At 38.3% G+C, this 16358-nt stretch overlaps 1 protein-coding gene across 13 annotated transcripts in view; it reads left to right on the top strand.

Annotated features, from left to right (window-relative positions):
- The window catches only part of Tspan12 (tetraspanin 12), a 92297-nt gene extending 75939 nt beyond the window's left edge, over positions 1-16358 (top strand). For all 13 annotated transcript variants that reach the window (XM_028762552.1, XM_028762555.1, XM_028762547.1 and 10 more), the window contains one exon: positions 14818-16358. In XM_028762552.1, the coding sequence (XP_028618385.1) occupies positions 14818-15123 (306 nt within the window). In that variant the 3' untranslated portion in view covers positions 15124-16358. The remainder of the gene's footprint in view (positions 1-14817) is intronic.

Genomic DNA, 16358 nt, shown 5'->3' with positions numbered 1-16358 from the left:
GCAGGACACCGGTGACCCTGGACTGGAGACCAGGGGTGGGGACTTAGTTAAGGAGCAGGTGAGCGTCAGTGAATGGAAAGTTATTAAAAGGAAACTTTAGGATCAAGGGAGATTTGACAGAGAACAACAGAAATTAAAACAAAGAATTAGTGATGATGGCCAGACAACATGATCAGAGTTTCTCAAGAGGATATGGGGTGGAGAAAGACATGGGGAATTGGGAACTCTAGGTAAAAAATCAACAGCAGAATTATCGCTCAAACTGTTACACATAGGCGGACATGGAGTAATTAAAAAGAAGTAAGAATAACCTAAAACTTGGTCATCAAGATTGTCTGAAGTCTTCATACTCCTATTACAGTGTTGTTTGATGTGTGGGCTGAGTACAATGAATTCACATATCCTGTCCCATTGAGATGCTGTGTGCTTCTGTTCTTGCCCCTCCCTTTTGTATTCATCTATACTCAAAATGCAATCAGTATACATTTTCTTTATTTTCTGGGCAACTTCTCAGCCCTCAGTGTTGTTTGTTAATATTCCTCTCCTATTAACATCTTTGGTCAGTTCTAACAATTAGCATCCTTTGCGTAAGGAAACATTTTTCACACCCGATGTCCTACTATAATTTCCCCTAGCATTTCTGAGCTGAGGTGGAGATATAACACAGTGTTATGGGTACAAAAATGCTGTGGTGGGAATAAGTATGGCCTTCCATCAAACTCTGCCTACTGAGAGGGCCAGTTGATTTTCGACTGTCATCTTATTCTTTGGTTTGTGTGGGATTATCCTCAGGACCAAGAAAAATCTTCACACATGGTACAGACAAGAAATTAGGAGTGAGAATTACAGAGAACTACAAATAATTAGAAGGGGGACGAGTTTAGCCCTTCAGGCAAGTTGGCCGAGTCACTAACACATAGCCATAAAAGGGACTAGAAAATAATGAGGTGGGTCCTCCTGAAGGAAGGCACAGAAAGGAGCAGGTAAGGAGTAGGCAATCCTTAATTGTAATTGTCTTTGTGCTCCAGATGTGCAGTAGGAAGAACATGTAGCAGTGGTGGAATCTCAAGGGCCTGTTGGTCTTAACGGATAAGTAGGTGTTTATCCAAGGGAAGAAAGCATTTGATTGGCAGGTGGTAGAGAATGTCATTTCCAGATAAGCAATGGTCCAGAGTTAGAACTGACAGCAAGTGAAGGGAATGGCCCCAGCACCGTGATGCACAGAGTCAGGGCTGGGTTATGAATAGCCCCATATGGTCTGCTCACACACAGATTTTACAGCCTGTAATTGCCGAGTCAAAAGGCAACCGTGCTCACAAATTTGAGGCATTCCTATGAAAGGAAGTCTTATTACAAAGTAGTCGCGGGATACTGATTTATTAATAACGAGTCTACACATTCAGATAAACACACAGAGAGCCCCCTGCCCAGATGCTGACCGGTAGGCAGCTTTTCAAGCTCAGTGGTTATTTAGATGGAATTTCCCCAAGAAATTCCTTTCTGGGGTTCTTTATATAAACTCAGAGATCTTCCCTCCTGCCTTTCTTCTGGCTTCATTATCTCCTTCTAAACTGCCAGCAGGATCAGGTTGACTCTGGCTTGGGTCTCTTCTGTTTTATCAAAGCCCCTGCAGGACCGGTTTGGGTTGTTTGTGGCAGGAGCCCTGAGCTGGCTTTTATCTTCAGGCTTTGCTTGATCTAATCTGCTTTGGAACTTCTCTGACAGTTTTGCTGCAGGTATACAAATGCATTGTTCTTTCAATTGCGAATTTCCTGTTCCTTATTCACTGTTCAGAATGGCCACTTTCCTCCTCTGCTTTATTAATAGAGACTAGCAGTGTTTACTTGCAGAATGTCGCGCCATGAAAAGCCTTTATAGGATGTTGGCTTGCAAAAGTATGTTATGTAGCTATTAGTTTAGATATGCTTTTTTTTAAAAAAAAAAATCTTAATGCTGGTGTTGTAAAGAATGGAATGAGGCAGGGGATTAAGGTGAGGACTTAAGGTAAAAAAAAATTAGGTAGAAGACTGCTGGATAATTCATGTGTTTATAAGGCCTGGGTTCAGTCTATGGCACTGAGAATAGGGTGGATGGAAGAAGTGTGGAAAAAGTGCTTAAAGTTAAGAACAGAAAAAATTAGGTGTAGACTGTGGGGTGTGGCAGTAAAGCTGCAAGCTTGCTGGCTTTGATTTGGATCCTGGATAGATGAAGTCTGTACTGAGGCTTGGGGGTGATTAGATTCTATTAGTTCCATTGTTAAAGTGCTGACTTTAAGGCTGTGGTCAAAAATTACACTGTGATGCAAAAATCCAGGAGGCAGTATAGAGCTCAGGAGGCAGCACTCCTCTTAGAGATGCGGATTTTGTGTGTGCCAATTAAAGAAAGACTGGTACAATAGCTTAGATGAGGTAGGGGTTTGTTTCTCTTTGCTAGATCAGCCAGCTGGTTTGGGCTGCCAGTCAGCTCAAGGCTAAAGTTGGCTCAGGGGCCAATGGTGATGGAACCTTACCTTCTTAGGTACCTGTCTTTCAGAGTTACTCCTACTTTCTCCGAGTGTTCTGGGCAGAGGGAAAGAACTTGAAAGGGGAGCATATCCTATTCCAGAAAGGCCTTTATGCCTGTTATGGTTGAACTTCCCTTCATCAAGGGTCAAAAGTTATATGGGAGGCAAAGCATAATATTGCTTCCTCACCCACCACAAGACTCAAGGTTGACATGGCTTCAAGACAGCTTAACACATACTCAAAAGAACTTTTACATGGAAAGTTACCTTGAGAAATGAAAATCCAAACACCTGGAGAAAACTGTTACCTGAAATCTAATGAATGAGTGTAAAGCAGGAGAGAAGCTTGGCCAGACAACCAAAATGGTCAACCAGACGGGAAGGATGTCAGCGAATCCACTTTCAGATTCTTTCTGCTGTCTCTTCATCATGGTCTCTGTCTGCTCAGTGTGAGCAGGAAAAGGAGAAACTGCAGATTAACAAAATCCTTGACCTGAAAAATCCACCTTCAGTTAGCACAAAAACTCAGGGCAAGAAGAAGCCGAAGTTACTGTTACAATGAGCAAAATGAGGGCTAGTTAATACTGCTAGTTAAATACCTAATTGCAGATCACTAACCATTGAGTTTCCAGGGGGAGGAGGACATTCGAAAATGAGCTCTGAGGTTCTATAGCTTACTTTAGAGAATCGGAAGTTTAGTATCTCTACATTACTTTGAGGACAAAACAAAACAAAACAACAACAACAAAAAGAACCAGATGAGCAGGAGAAGATCATAGCCATGGGACCTTGCTTCTGCGGGGTGCTTTCATGTTTAGTCTAAAAACTGACTATCACCTTTTGGGTAGGGTGTGCAAACCCTGACAGAGACACCCAAGTTTTTCAACTCATAGGATACTCGTTTTCACAGCATTCTGTTAAGTGTATTAGCTTATTAAAATCCGAAGACAATTCTCTCAATATTATCAGCATTAAAAAAAAAGTCATCCAGGAAGAGACAGTAGACTTGGGCTCAGGTTGTATGGCTGAGAGTAACTAAGCTCGGCTCTGTTTGCTTCAGGAGCTAGGACTTAGATATCTCTAGTGGTCTACATGGTCAAGAGCTAGATGAGTTTATTAAAACTTTTCAATTCTAAGCCTCGAATTTCTTGTTGGTTAGATACAATATCAGCAGCACAAAGATAAACAGAAATCTTCCATACACTACTTGGTATGTAATAAGCATACATTTTTTCAGTGCACAGTGGTAGCTAATGATGCCAATAACAGCAATTTGTTGAAGAATTTATTGAATTAAATAGAAAAATGAGTGTACTGCAATTAAGTTTTTAACTAGCTGCATTGGCCTTCATTTTGCTTATACTAACAGAAAAGGCTACATCTTCTGGCTATGTGTTTCTGTGCTAACTGAAGGTGGATTTTTCAGGTCAAGGATTTTGATAATGTGCAATTTCTCTTTTCCCTTCTTCCGGTACTTGAACAGCTTGGGTGAACAAGTCACGTTAGAAGGGGTCTACCAATAAACCCTCGTGTGAGCCAGGCATGGGACCTCTTCAGCTGTGGAAACCTGAGTGTGCTTGTGGAGTTTTTAGACTCCAGTCTCTTTATATGTCGTTTTGGCCAAATTGCAAAACATGTAGCCAAGCATTGTGTTTTTACACTTGATAATGTTGCCTGTATCCTGTGGGCCTTATGAAGATTCAGTGAGCTATGAGGATCTGTTGTGCATTCAAAAATACTAAAATGACTTCTGCATTAGTGTTTCCCATGCCTAGATAAACTTTACTCTTTAGAGGTGAGAAGGTATTGTTTTAGTACATGCTGTCTAGGTCGTCCTTTAAGGAAGCACTGCTGGGGTTAAGATTCTTAGTGAAGAATTTTTGACCAACATGCTTAACATCTATGAACTCATGAACTTCTAGCTTTCATTTCTTGGACTCTAAAAGAAATAGAACCGACGATTATATACTTGTACCTGATAATTACCACACTCATTTCAAACTTGAGAGTGTGTTTATCATCAAAAAATCAATTATAAAAAATATCAATATTATTATGCATATATCGGCACCTCGATCTTATTTCTTCTTTATCTTCATAATCCTTTCAAGGACTGCCTGGATTTCTGGTGTGGCCTGAGAATATTGAGTACTGAAAAGCCATGGGTGTTCTTCCAATTTTAGAAACTCATTTTGGAGATAGATCAGAGAATAATTTCAAGTGTATAATTTCCTCAAGTGAAATGAGGCATCCTGACGTGCCTTCAAATACAAGCTTGGAAAGAGATTCATGTGTGTGTGGTTTTTTTCTTCTTATAAATGCGGTGTTGTTATTTATGGTTAATAGTTGACAAGAATTTTAATATTGCAGCAAGGAAAGGAGATGAGCCAGGAAGTCTTATTCATATCTTTGAATTATCTGAAGTTATCAGTGTAGGGCTCATGTGGCTTTATTTAAGACGAAAACGTTATATTCAAGTAAAATCAACTCAGAATATTTTATCTGCAAATAAACAAATGAATGAAATTTACTTCCTTCCTATGGTGAACAAAAATAAAACATATTTTTGATCTCTACGATTTCTATTCTTTTTTTCACTTACGCCTAGGAAGTTTGTGTTTACACTACCTGCCTTGTTATGAACAGCGATAGGCGATGCAAGCATATATTCTTATTGTGTTGTCTAGGCCTCGTATTCTAGTTTCAACAATTTAGTTTTATACTGAAAAAGTATAAACCAGATTTATAATTATTTCAGTGGCTCAAAATAAGGTCAGGATTATATTCTGATGTGATTTCTTCAGGAAGCGTGATGCAAATGAAAACCGAATGCTGGAGTTGCTTCTGTGATGAATTTAGAGAAAGAAAGGAGAAGAAAATGACCCCATGTAGAAGAGTGTTGGTTTGAAAAGTTAATCTGGTAATCTGACTTTAAGCACTCATGGAAACGCTTCACTGGCACTCAGCATAACATTTATTATGTTGCAAGATTGTTCTGAGTCACAAAGATGGGTTAAATTGTGTGCACCTTAGAGAAATTTATGCTGTTATTTATATGCTTACATCTTGTGCCTTTTATTAAATAAAAAATCTAATGCAGCATATACGAAGCAGCATATTAATAATGAAATATAAATAGAATCGAAAAGTCAAGGTGAAGGGAGAGGAAAAACCAAGCAGGCGCGCTCAGTACGAAGGTTACCAGTTGCTGTAGTTGAGTGTCCTGCTGCCTGTGAGCTTCCCTAACAGACTCCTGAAAAGGAGGCTTGCTTTTCTGCATAGCCTTCATGCTGGAAGAGTAAATGGTCTAATTTCTCAAAGGGAGGAAAATTACAAAGTGGTGTTTTCTCAAGTGGGATTTTATGTATACAGCTTATAATTTATCTAGTGAAATGTTTTCAACTTTATTTTCACCAATTTAGAGATCCAATGTAGAGATGGATTTTATTTATTTATTTATTTATTTATTTATTTATTTATTTATTTAAATCAAATAATAATTTTTACTTATTCACACAGGGGTTATAAGCACAAAAAGGCAGGATGTGGGGAAGGGGATGACACTGGAGTGTGGGTGTTCTGGGGGAATACAGATATCTTTCAGAACAGGGTATCGGTTGGGTGAAGGTTCAGGGGAAGAGGTCACTATGACTCTGCCTATGATTCACTTGTCCTTATCTAAGTTGGTACTATTTGCCAAGGCTACATATTTGCAAGGTCTATGACTACTCAGGCTGGTAATTTTCCACAAAAGCTGCATGTTTACAATAGCTTATAGCGATCTGTTTCAGTTTTTTTCCACAGAGACTCAAGACTTGGTGTTAGTATACATGTATGACAGGCCTATTGCTGATTTTAGGCCTATGGATGATTTTAGGCCTTCAATGTATAAGCAGGGCTGCCCCTGACATCTCCCTTCTCTAAGTATAGAAGGGTTGTGGCTATTCTAATTGTGCAAAGGTGAGGATAGAGGCCTGAGAAGGGGACTTTTTAATGGCTCCAATCCCCCTGTCATTGTCCAGTGAGGCATGAGGGCCAAACAAGATGGATTTTTTAAAATAGTGTTCTTTAAAACCTACCAGGAAAGTACCTTAGAGGGGCATAATACATAGAAGGCAAGGTTAGTATATTGTACATCAGCAGAATGTGGTGATCTGGTTTTCTGGTGATAGAGATGCCATTTCATTTTATTTCATTTGCATTAATTTATAATCCTCTAATTTATAACCTTGTTACTAGGTTCCTCATTTTGTTTTTGTTTTATGAGTCCTGGTTTCTTTATGTAGCCCTGGTTATCCTGGAATTCATTCTGTAGACCAGGCTAGCCTGAAACTAAAAAATCTACCTTCCTCTGCCTCTCGAGTTCTGAGATTAAAGGCATGTGCCACTACTGCCTGGTTCCAAGAGGTCCTTGATAGAAGAAAATATACTATAATTTCTTATGGGACAAACTTAAGGACTATAAATTCTGTATCATTTGAAGGGTATAAATTTGCAGATAATAAAGTGATAAGTTTGACACATTGACTGAAAAGCAGGGGACTCCATTAGGATCTCTTCTCTGAGTCAATTGTGTGTTCTTGTCCCAAGGTGGAGATCAAGTCTTTCCATAGTGTCCTCGTGTAGAAGGAACCACACCTGGTCTAGTGGTATATTAATACAGTTCCATGTTTGATATTCTGGGTGAACCAAATAACTTGCTTTTCACCTGGATCCAAACTAATTTATAATAGCCTCGACTTTCTTAAAATTCCCCTGCATTTTTATCACTTTCAATGTAATGTTGACAAACTCAGCACAATCCAGAAAAAGATCATGAGGGGGTCAGGAGGTGGTGGCACATGCCTTTAATCCAAGCCCTTGGGAGGCAGAGGCAGGCAGATTTCTGTAAGTTAGAGGCTGCCCAGTTTACAGAGTGAGTTCCAGGATAGCCAGGGCTACACAGTAAAACCCTGTCTTGAAACAACACCCCCCTTACCCCATAAAAAGAATTGTTAGTGGCTAGGCATATGCATTGGAAAAGCTAGAAGAACTGGGCATATTAGACCTGGATAATAGATTCATGGAGGGCTAAACTGAGGCAGAGGTGACCCTGTGGTATGGGAAGGAATAGGCTGAGCACAGAAGAAGTAACACATCCTGTTGCAAAGGCACTACCAGCACAGATATGACTGGTAAGAGACAGTTGTATGGGGTACTTATCTCAGTTGTAGCATACAGGAATCCTTGGATAAGGTTTCTAGCATCAAATAAACCAGGAGCAGTGGCACACAGCTGTAATCTTGGCAATTGGGAGGTGGGGGGGATAGAAGTTCACGGCCATTCTCAGCAACATAGTGACTTAATTTGAGGCCAGTCTGAGGTATAGGAGCCCCTGTCAGAAAGAGAAGGTGTAGTCTTGGTAAGACTCATCAGTGAGATGAGAAATCTCATTAGAGTTGCAACTTAAGATTTCCTTTAAAACCTGTGAGTTGTGACCCCTTTGGGAGGTCAAATGTCCTCTTCACAGGGCTAGCCTAAGATCACCAAAAAAAAAAAAAAAAACCAAAACAGATCTTTACATGACAATTCATAACCATAGCAAAATTACAGGTATGAAGTGACAATGAAAATGATTCCATGGTTGGGCGGATCACCCCAACACAGCTAACTGTATTAACGGGTCACAGCCTTAGGAAGGCTGAGAAGCAGTGCTTTAAAACATTCTTATATTATACATGTGAGTCTTTCTTCTTTTTTTGCACTTCATGTAAGTTTTTCTTTACTTTCTTCTTCCCTCTCTCCCTCTTTTCCTCCCTCCCCCCTCCGTCCCTCCCTCCCTTCCTCGGTCCCTCCTTCCTTCCCTTTCTGCCTCTGTCCTTCCTTCCTACTTCCATTCCTCTTCTCTTTCCTTGTACCTTTCTTTCTTCTTTCTTTTCCTACCTTCCAGCTGGACATTTCAAATAATTTAAGAAGCCTTCACCATATACCGTGAAAATTTCTTGTGGTTGGTTGTTAACCTATTAAAATTTCTACACTAATTTTGTAAAGTTTGTGTTATTTTTGTTATGTGTGGCATTTGAAGTTCCTGCTCAGGTACTTTGGGGTGGGGTCAGTTAGTGAATTAACAGAGATTTCCTGAGATGATAATCTCCTAGCCATTTGTCAAAGAATCTTAAGGCCATTTAGAAGTGAGATTGTCAGGCCTTCTCAGGTCTTTACCAAGTTCATGTATAACCTTGGGTATATGTGTAACTTTCTCAAGGCAGATAGAGCTCTTCCACATATACCATAGATGGACTCACTGTTCCTTAACTATGAAGTCTCTGAAGCATTTGTTTGGCCAAAAAGTGTACAACTACCAACCCACACCTCAAGTTGCCACTGTGATCAACAGATGCTCTGATGGTCTTTGGTGAACATTTCCAGGGACAAAGCTACTCCACTGGCTGAGCTCTAAAGTCACATAAAAGCAGCCTAAAGTTTTAGACAGCCACCAGAGTTGACAAATAATAGCAATTATTGTTAGGAATTAGGCTTTAAATCAAATCTATTCTGCTCTTTTGTGCCCAGTATCTACCATGGACATAGACTGGTTTTCAAGACTAGTGCAGAGCTCAGAAGAGAGATAGAACAGTGGATATCCAAATTCCACAAAGCTTTCTGCTCTTTTTGAGACCCAGGTGCCTTGTGGAATAAACATGACTTGGATTACTTCAAGTCTCTGGCTAATTCCCAAAGATCTGAAAAAGTTGATTCTGACCAGTTCTGCTGTGCTGCCATTGCTCTTGTGGAAGACGCTGCTCGGAAGGCTTACTGGGCACACTTTGCTAATGTCACTAAATTTTCTCCAAGCTTTAGAAAAGATGGAAAGTTGGCCTACTGACTTCCAAGATCCACTTCACTCTAGAACATTTTTTCTTAACTAATGTATCTCATTCCTAGTGCATCTTGGATAATACAATTAACTGTACATTTTAAAAGCTAAATATGATTTTGAAAAATATCAACACTGAGTGCTTATAATGCCAAAATATGAAGCCAAATAGGTTGTATGTGACTAACTACGGCTACAGTTTACTTACATATTTAAAAAAGAAACATTACCTCTCCTATGAGCTGTCTGCTTAAAATGAATTATTGTAAAGGGAAGAGGGACTTAATACAAAGATGAAAATATATAGGCAAAATTTAAGTTCTAGAGACTATTGAGGGAGCAAAATGAAATAATTGATGTATTGCATTTCAAAGGGTTGAGCCAGCAGCATGGGTATTTCCTGAATGCTTTGCTTTTTAAATACATTATTAACTGTAGTCACTCTGTTACAGAATAGATCTTTTGAACTTACTTTTCTCATTTAATTGAAAATGTGGATCCTTGAGTGGTTCACCTTTCATTCTAAAGTTTATCATTAACTACATATTAGAATGTCTATACTAATTTTCCATATGTGTTAATGACCCATATTTATACCTCAATACTGCAGACAAAGATCACCAGCCTGAAACCACCGAAGGGTGTATTATGTTCATTTCCTGAGAAACTGATAGGAAAATATGATACATATTTTCAGCAATAAGGTTAAAAGAGGTGTCTATCTATAGTAACATTCCACATGTCTGAAACTAAAGCTTTGCATTTACATGTAATTATTAAAAAGTACTATTTCTAAATTACATAGACTGTCTACTCTGTCAGAAGGCTAGTGGTCTAACCTCTCCATAGCAGGTAGACATTTTGGATAGTGATTTCACTTTCCTAAAAAACCACTGATAGGCAAGGCTTAAAACGTCAGTATTTGTTGGTGATGTAATGCTATACTTCGGGGATTTTTCATAATCTTACAAAGTGTTGCAACTTCACTTCTATCTGCTGGCCATCAGTTTTTCCATCTGGATGTAGATTCGAGCTTTCTAGCCTATGGGACAACACAGAGATCAGGATCTGCACCCCTAATGTCCCAAACAAGTGGCATTGGTTATCTGTTTCAAGATGAGAGTAGTGAGTCTTTAGTTCACGACCTTAGCAACAGTACTACACTGTACTACATGAGCACATTAAAGATGAATAGACTCTGATAAATATCTGAGTGGAATGGTTTCAAAGCTTGTTGAACTTGGTAAAATTGCTTTAGTGGTTTGTATTTTGGTTTTCTACAGATCACTTGAGCATGTCAGTGTGTATGTGTTCATCTTTCTTGCTATGGTAGGAAAGACAGAGGTGTGACTACAGGTCAATGTTCAATGTTGTTTTTTTTTAAGATTCATTTTTATACATATAAGTACAGTGTAGTTGTGTTCAGACACACCAGAAGAGGGTCTTGAATCTCATTACAGATAACCATCTGTAATGGGAGCCACCATGTGGTTGCTGGGAATTGAACTCAGGACCTCTGGAAGAGGAGTTAGTGCTCTTCACCACTGAGCCATCTCTCCAGCCCATGTTATGAGTTCTAAAGCACATTACACTTACTTCTGGTAAGACTGGCAACCCTTTACTCTATTTTTCTTTTAACTTTTTATTACCAGGAAAGGGCAGTTACTACAGAGTGTCTGATCACTCTTATAGGATTTCTTATTGTCTTGAAGTTATGTATTACTGGAGTAAAATTACCAACTAGTGGGTTTTTTTTTTGTTGCTGTTGCTTTTGTTTGTTTGTTTTTTTTCAAATGGATGAACTTCCTTCCTTCTAATAAGATCTATGAAATGATCACCGATTCCGTGTCTAGTCTTCATTGATATATGAATTCTTTGTGGGCTCTGTCAAAGCAGACATGGAGGCAGTAATTTCAATATTTATGGATTTCCTTTTATCCCAGTGGCTATCTTTAGAGGGTAAACACTAAGTCACTTCTACTGGAATCCAAAAGCTTCTGAGTATGTTATAAAATAATTTCTCAGTTAGGCACCTTAATTTAAAATTAGGTTTCTGTAGCAGAGTAGATTATTTCTAAACTGTGTGCTTGCTGTGGACACAGGTCCCTAAAGACAATACAACTGCTCAATGATTCCTCTAAAAGTTGACAGTGCAGCCCTTAGTCACAATACCTTTTCTCTGTTTTTTTTTTTTACTCCAGTTTTCTTTGTCACAATTTTTCCTACTTCTACTTTATTCATGACTGAGTACTGTGTTTAAGTCACTTCCCCCCGCCGACACTCACATACCTTCAAGTCTTCCCATTCCCCTCTCCCCACTCCATCCAATCATCTAGCTTCTTCTTTAATTAGTCTTGCTATATAACAATATGTATGTATAAATATAACACAACCATGTAGCGTGACCCATATGTACATTTGTTTAGGGCTGACCACTTGTGGTTGGAGAACCCACTGAAGCCTGTCCTTAGGGGCAGACTGATTCTCTTCTCTCTTAAAAGCAGTTAATTGATGTAGCTCCTTATTTAAGAGTAGGGCTTTATGAAATTTCTCCCATACAGGTTGGAATGTCAACTGGCATTGCCATTATGCCGGTGTTTTTAGGTACCGTATTGTTGCGATTTCATAGATGCAGCTCCCTGTAATATATATAGATGACACTATTTTGTAACTTATATGCTGTTCCTCTGAATCTTAAAATCTTTCTATATCACTTCTGGGATGTTTTCTGAGCCTTAGGTGGAAGGCTTGTGTTACAGCTGCATCAGTAGGGGATGAGCACTCTACGGTCAATTGTTACTTGTATTTTGACCAGTTTTGGATTTCTGGGTTTCCTTCTGCTGCAAAAAGCACCTTTGGTGAGCAATGAGAGCAAACAAGGTCATGGGCTATAGATAACCTACTATTGATATGTTCCCAAATCAATATAATTCCCAGTTGCTTTCTGAATGCCTGTCTCCATAGCTACAAGGCATAGCTTTCCTCCTCCTCCTTCTGTTTATCGTATTTTTCTTTAGAATTTTCTTCTCTTATATGCTGTAGAATCGCATTAGACTCTTTTCATAAAACTTATCACTGACAATGACCTTGTTAATTTTTTCTCAAGTATCCATGGCCTATATGGGAATATCATATATATGTTTCAGATCCTTCAGATAGGATAGATGTTACAGCATGACAGTAAGTCACTCATAAGTACTCTCCTTGTGCAGTATTCAGAGGTAGTGATGAATACAAGTTTATCTCTTGCATCAGCATGTTTAGTAGCAGACTGAAGAGATGCTGTAGATTTGGAAGTAGGGGGTAGTCTCTTACTAAGTGAGGCATTACTACAACTCAGCAATGCCCCAAACAAAAACAATAGCAAGAACAACAACAATAAGGATAATAATAGAAATAATTTGGCTATATCTAGCTCATTAATCACCAGACTACAGCCTTTAGCTAAATATGGCCTGGAGCATTTCTGTGCATGGAACTTCATAGCAACACCCATCTTCATTCATTAGCCATTGTCAGTGTCTGTTTTTGTATCACACTGGAGAAAATGTGAAGCTGCAATCTAGAAGGTATAGGCCGCCAAGCCTAAAATACTCTCTATGTAGCCCTTTACACACACAGCAAAACGTTTGCCAACTTTCTTTAGATCATAGTTTCTTAAACTGTGGCTCACGATCCCACATGGGGTGTTATGAAAAATTTGGTAACAGTAAAAGGTCTCTAAATGTGCCACGATGTTTGAAGTCAAACCCATAATGGATCCTAGGTATTTCTGGTAGCATCTGTCCATGTCACTTCTCAGGATTCACTGCATCTGTGGTTCGGTGCACACGTGTATATTTGCACTGCACTTGTGTTTGTTCAGGGCATACAGAGCCAACAACATTGCCTGAAACAGGTCAGCTCAGACACGTGATTGTCATACATTACAGTGTTTTTAACTGCATAAACAGAACTGTGCATATTTATAGAAACCTTGCTTTTATTTTCAAGACATGTTTTCTCTATGTAGTAACCACAGCTGTTCTGGAATGTGTTTTGTAGACCGGGCTGGCCTTGAACACACAGACAGACATCCATATGCCTCTGCCTCTTGAGTTCTGGGATTAAAGGGGTACAACACCACATCCCTCAGTTGAAACATAAGATCTTACTCTGAAAACATACTATTTTTCTATCATCATTCCATACTATGTAAAAATTATACTAATGTATACTATATTGTGTAAGAATTTGGTCTTTAAAACTGGTGGTTTAGTTACTGATTTTTTTTTAGCTTACTAAAAATTATTAAATGAATGTTGACTTGGGATTAGAGTAGAATTTCTAACAGTTTCTCACCTGGACCTAAACATACTCCTGGCCACTATGTACTTCATTCAAGTAAGTATCATTGGCATTGAGAGTATAAAATGAAAATATTGATCAACTTTGAAACACTCGATAATAGGATCAAACATTGCAATATGAAATACTGAACTAAGAGTCAAATTTTAATGTAGAAAGCTACAAGCACACCTCTTTTTATCATTATGCAAATTGCTTTGCCCTTTCATAAATGGTAAATTTATATGCATACTAAATTTAAAAATATTTATGTGTGTGTGTGTGTGTGTCTGTCTGTCTATGTCTGTGTCTGTGTCTGTGTCTGTATCTGTATGTGAATCCTCATGAGTGTCTGCAGTCACACTAGCCTTTGCTCAAGTTCAAAAACCAGAAGAACATGTCTGATGCCCTCCTCTGTCACCTCCTGACTATTTGTTTAGACAGGGTCTCTCTCTGAACCTGGGGCCACCTGGAAACCAGCAACTCCATCAATCATCCTGTCTCCACATCTTTGAACTTGGAGTTACAGGGATGCACAAGATGCCTGGCTTGTTTCATAGGTGCTTGGATCGAACCCTGGACTTAACTGTGAAGCAAGTGCTCTTAACAGCTGAGATACCTCTCTAGTCTCAAAGAACTGTTTTAAAATACATTTATGATTTATTATGAGTAAATATTTTATTGGCATAGCTATTAAACAAACCTATGTGCCCAAGGTTATATTAAGTTACTCAAGTGAAAAGCTGTCATCATTACAAACTATTTAATAAGTTGTGCTCTAGACACTGGGTTTTATACCAGTGTCTGTGTGTGGAAAATAAAAGAAGGATGCTGGACAGAATAATGAGCTATCAGGGCTTTTCAGGGTGTGTACAAGACCTTAGTTAAGGGTCAGTATCTTAAAATTCCTAAATTTAGCCCACTGATTAGATTGATGTCTTTTTTAAAATTAAAATCACTGTTTTTGACAATTTAACACTGATTATGTTCTTTCTTTCTCCTCTCTCTCTCTCTCTCTCTCTCTCTCTCTCTCTCTCTCTCTTTCCTTCCTTCTTTCTTTCTCTCTTTCTCTCTTTCTTTCTTTCTTTCTTTCTTTCTTTCTTTCTTTCTTTCTTTCTTTCTTTTTTTACAGGGTTGTGGGAAGAAAATGTATTCCTTTTTGAGAGGAACCAAACAATTGCAAGTACTAAGGTTTCTGGGGATCTCCATTGGTGTGACACAAATCCTTGCCATGATTCTCACCATTACTCTGCTCTGGGCTCTGTATTATGATAGAAGGGAGCCTGGGACAGACCAAATGCTATCTCTGAAAAATGATACGTCTCAGCACTTGTCATGTCACTCTGTGGAACTGTTAAAGCCAAGTCTTTCAAGGATCTTTGAGCATACGTCAATGGCGAACAGCTTCAATACACACTTTGAGATGGAAGAATTATGAAGAATGTCAAAGTAGGAAATCACAAACCTGTGAGACTAGTGAGTTTTGGCATACACAGTTATCTATTTCAGAAATTTTTAGACATATTAACATTCCGAAAAGGAATGTCTAAACACATAATTTCTCTACCCTTTAAAATGAAGGTTCCATATAATAATACACAGACAATAATTGTTGCCCTTCAAAAAGCTGAACCCAGAGTTCATAACAACTGTGTATGTTTTCTTTCTTTCATTTCTTTTCTGAGCTCAATTATGTTTTGAAGTAATACAGTTTGACCAGCCTTTCTGCATCCATTCACGGAAATGAGCCATCATGGTGGCACTGGAGCTGGTATGAAGGTTAACTAACTCCTCTAGCTAGCCTGTTAACTATCCACTGACTGCTAACATAGGTATTTTTTAGTGCTAAAGACCTTTATTACCTGATGATGTATTGTTTTGATGATGATTTGATTAAATATGAAAACCTTTGAAGACTGGTGACTACCTAAACATGATTTTTGTTGGTTACTAAAATAATCTTATTAATAACACTTGTAAGAGCTAACACGTTGTCTTAAACTTATCAGGGATGTATATGTATATAAGTCTGTGTTGTGTCTGTATAATTCAGTAGATTTCAGTTCTTAAAATGTTATGAATAACAATATTTGAAAATGACAAAATTGTCTTACATAGCACCATTACTTTTGTCTCTTCCAACAACAGAGCTTTTAAATTCTGTCTTGGTTCTGTACTATATCCATAACTGTTAATTTAAGTTGTTAACCACTAATTTTGGAAATTACCAGTGTGATACATAAGAATCATTGTAACTCGGGCTGCAGGAAGTATTAACTACAGAATTTACACATAGTTGATTCAGCACAAATTCAGATGCTTTTTTTCCTCCCAGTAAACACTTAGTCAAAGAGCTTATGTTTTTCTTTTGCAAACAAGAACCAACAACTTGAAGTCAATGTAATTTTTACAAAGAAACAACATTCTCTGCAGAGATGCTCATGGGAATCTCTAAAATAAGTGGTGGTCTAACCAGAGAGTATCCTTGCTTTATTTCATCAATTAATATACTGTAGCAAATTATACAGAATACTAATTTTTTTTTACAAGAGTAGAAGATATTTATTTGAAACGGGAAAAGTGCATTTTACTGTATCTTGTGCATTCTGTTCATTTCTTGGATTATGGAAAGAAAATTAATACAGGTGCCAATAAATATTTTCTAGATCATGA

This window comes from Grammomys surdaster, unplaced genomic scaffold, assembly GCF_004785775.1.
Source record: "Grammomys surdaster isolate TR1022 unplaced genomic scaffold, NIH_TR_1.0 134, whole genome shotgun sequence".
Classification (NCBI taxonomy): domain Eukaryota; kingdom Metazoa; phylum Chordata; class Mammalia; order Rodentia; family Muridae; genus Grammomys; species Grammomys surdaster.
Note: the sequence above shows the minus strand (reverse complement) of the source record. Positions and strands in the feature narration are given on the sequence as shown.